The sequence below is a fragment of the Geospiza fortis genome, unplaced genomic scaffold (assembly GCF_000277835.1).
Source record: "Geospiza fortis unplaced genomic scaffold, GeoFor_1.0 scaffold34, whole genome shotgun sequence".
NCBI classification, from domain to species: Eukaryota; Metazoa; Chordata; class Aves; order Passeriformes; family Thraupidae; genus Geospiza; species Geospiza fortis.
In genome coordinates, this window is record NW_005054474.1 from 115,658 (window position 1) to 118,712 (window position 3,055).

General features: G+C 46.5%; 1 protein-coding gene across 1 annotated transcript in view; it reads right to left on the minus strand.

Moving 5' to 3' along the window:
• The window catches only part of LOC102043153 (vasoactive intestinal polypeptide receptor 1-like), a 30,801-nt gene extending 29,887 nt beyond the window's left edge, over positions 1-914 (minus strand). The window contains exon 1 of the mRNA XM_005428205.2: positions 870-914. Coding sequence (XP_005428262.1) covers positions 870-914 — 45 coding nt within the window. The remainder of the gene's footprint in view (positions 1-869) is intronic.
• Between the last annotated feature and the right edge of the window lie 2,141 nt (positions 915-3,055).

Here is a 3,055-nt window from a genome sequence, read left to right on the forward strand (position 1 = left end):
GCTGAATCCCAGCCCACGCTGAACATCTCACTGTGAAATGAGTAAAGTTTGAATTAACGAGTCCCCGGTAATCACACCCGGAGGAAAGGTTCCAAACTCTTCCCTCAGGCTGAGCATCGAGGGCAAAGAAGAGACATTTCCGAGCTTGGATTTGCACTAATTTTTGTTAAGCGTCCCAGGCAGGGGCAGGGGTGGAGTGTGGAGATCAGGGAGGGATGGCTGTGCCTGGACTGTGTCCCTGGGCTCATCCATCTTCCCTGATGTCCAGTGGCACAGGCTCACCTGCTGCCCTCAGAGCACACAGACACGAGACAGTTCATGCTCCTGCTTGGTGATTTCAGAAACCTCCAGCTCTGAAAACATCCCTGTCCTCTCAGACAGGTAAAAGTCCCCATCCATCAAGAGGAACTATTCCTTCCTAGCTATCCTCCTTGTCCTGCAAAGTTGCCTTTCTCAGGACAGCTGGGACAGCCACCTGTCCCCTTCTGTCTGTCTAAAGCCCTGCTACAGCCATTCTGATTTGGGGATGCTCTTCTGTCCTCTGCAAACTGCAGTTCTAAAGAATGGAAAAGTCATCTATTAACAGCACCTTGAGGCTGGAAAATTTTCATGCAACGAGCTCGGTCAACACATTAACTCGGGGATAATTTTTTATTTCCTTCCCTCTAACATCTCTGTCTCGTTTTATATTTCTCTTGTGAATCCTTTCCTTGTTTTTCTTTCTTTCTGCCCGCTCCCCATTAGGAGAAAAGTTACCCAGCTCCTGCGGACTTTCCCCCACCCCGGCTGCAGTGGGGCAGCTGCGGAGCCATCCAGCTGTGGCCGGGCTCCAGATGTGCGCTCCCCCCGCCCCAGCGGCTCGCACTCACCAGCGGCACGCGCCCGCCCCGAGAGCCTCGAAGCTCCCGGAGCATCCCCACCGCAGGATGGGAGCGGAGGGAAAAGGATTCTCCAGTGTGGAAACCCTCCAGGGCATCGGGAATATTTGTCTGCTCTGGGGTGCCCTGACCCCCAGGGCAGCACTGACTCTGACCCTCATCCATGGAGAAAGTTTCCCAGGCTTCAAGACAGACTGGAATCCACAAAAGTGTGAAATAGATTATAGAGAGCAGTGCAGGGGCGCCACTGGGCGAGAAATTGAGGGTTTGGGATTTTTAGTGTGTTGTGGATGGAAGCAAGATGGAGGGCACAGGGTGTCATCCTGAGTTTCTTCTTCATGCTTCTTCTTCCTCCTTCTCCATGGGTTTGGGTGGCATTTTGTAATTGGGCAGAAAAGTCCCCATTGCAGCTCTGTGGGATCAGTTATTGGGTTAAAAGGGAAAATAATCCAGGTGTCAGTTCCTAATTGGATAGTTTAGTGTTAAAAGACCTTGGAACAAGAGATTGTTGGCCATTTTGTGCCTTCTGATGAAAAGCTGCAGAATCCCAGCAGTGAGACTGTTTTACTGATAAGAAATAATAAACACCTGAGTCTGAACATGAACTACCATTTCAAGTGCCTTCAATCCAGACCCAGAGAAATCGATTCCCCAGGGATGTTGGATTCACCTCCATGCATCTGGCTGGTGCAAAATGATGAACATGTCCCAGAAAAAAAGCAAAGCAGGGAGCTGGGACACCAGTGTGGGTATTGGGGTGGTTCTGGAAGCAGGAATTCTCTGTGCTGCATTCACCCCTCCTGGTTTGCCCAGGATTTGGAAAAAAAGATTAAGTCTGATTTTGACTTTTTCCCCGTCTGTAATGGATAACATAAAACTGTGGCTGCTTCCTGAGTAGGTCTGGCAGTGTGGGATTCCCTTTGGGACTCAGAGATGGAGTTTCTGGGCTTTGGCATCCCCCTCCTCTCAGACAGGGAATTTTGTGCAATGACAGAATTTCCTCCACAACTTGAACAAGGTCTTTTTGACCCTTGTGGCACAAAGATGTCTTGGGTTTAGGTTTATTTCTTGGTACTAAGAAAGTTCAAGCTTTTCTTGCCTACAGATTAGATTTTTTTGGAAAAAAAGAAAATTGCGTCAGGCTCTTAGGGCTCAGGCACCAGCTCTGGCTTTTGCCCCATTGAATATTGCACCAAGATGTTTTCAGGACCTGCAAAAACCAAAATTTGAACATGGCAAAAGCAGTTTTCCTTGGTAAGTCTGAAGTGCTGTTTCATATCCTGTTTATCATTCATTAGTTTCCAGTAGTGTTAAGCACACGAGGTCTGTACAGTCAGAGGAGATTCAGGGTTGGCTTAATTTATCCCAAAATAGGCATTCAATGCCATTAGTAGAAATAATTATTTCTGCAGCTTTGTCCATAGGTGTACAGCTCTCCTACAAGCCCTGTGTCTGGTTTTCCAGCTCTACCTAAATATTTCAGATATACAATAGATAACATTTGTAACCAAATTCTCATTTAATCTGCTCTTTTCTGTAGGTTTGTCTTTCATTACTGCAAAATGGCACTTGATCCCTGACCTGCATAGCCTCAGATGTTACTCCAAACATCAGATTTGTGAGAAAATACTTTAAAAATTAGGTCTGATTCTGACTTTTCCCCCATCTGTAATGGACAGCATAAAACTGTGGCCACTTTCAATAGTCAGCAAGGTGGTTCATGTCACACTGGAATAAATTTTAGGATCCTATTGCAAGGCAGGCAACACATGCTGCCAGGCAGTTCCTACTTTTAATGCAAAGAAAAATGCGAAGTGCAGACTTGTCAAACACCCCAGGACAGGAACAGTTCATAATCCCTGCTGATCTTTATTCAACCAACTCAAATATCCAAGATCAGAGAATATCAGAATAATTTGGGTGAGGGGATGGAGCTCTGGCCCCAACCCTCTCCCCTCACAACTCAAATTTGACGGTCAGGAATTTGTGTTTCAAAGGGAATTTGTGTCTCAAAGGCTCTCAGGAGCCACACTGTAAGCACAAAAATGCCACTGAAGGAACATGTGTGGCATTCCAACTTTCAATATTTCACCTGGATTCTATTATTTAATACCTTGAAGGTCACTTCAATGAGGGTTTTTAGGTCATCACAACCAGCTTGGAGCAAACCCAAGTGG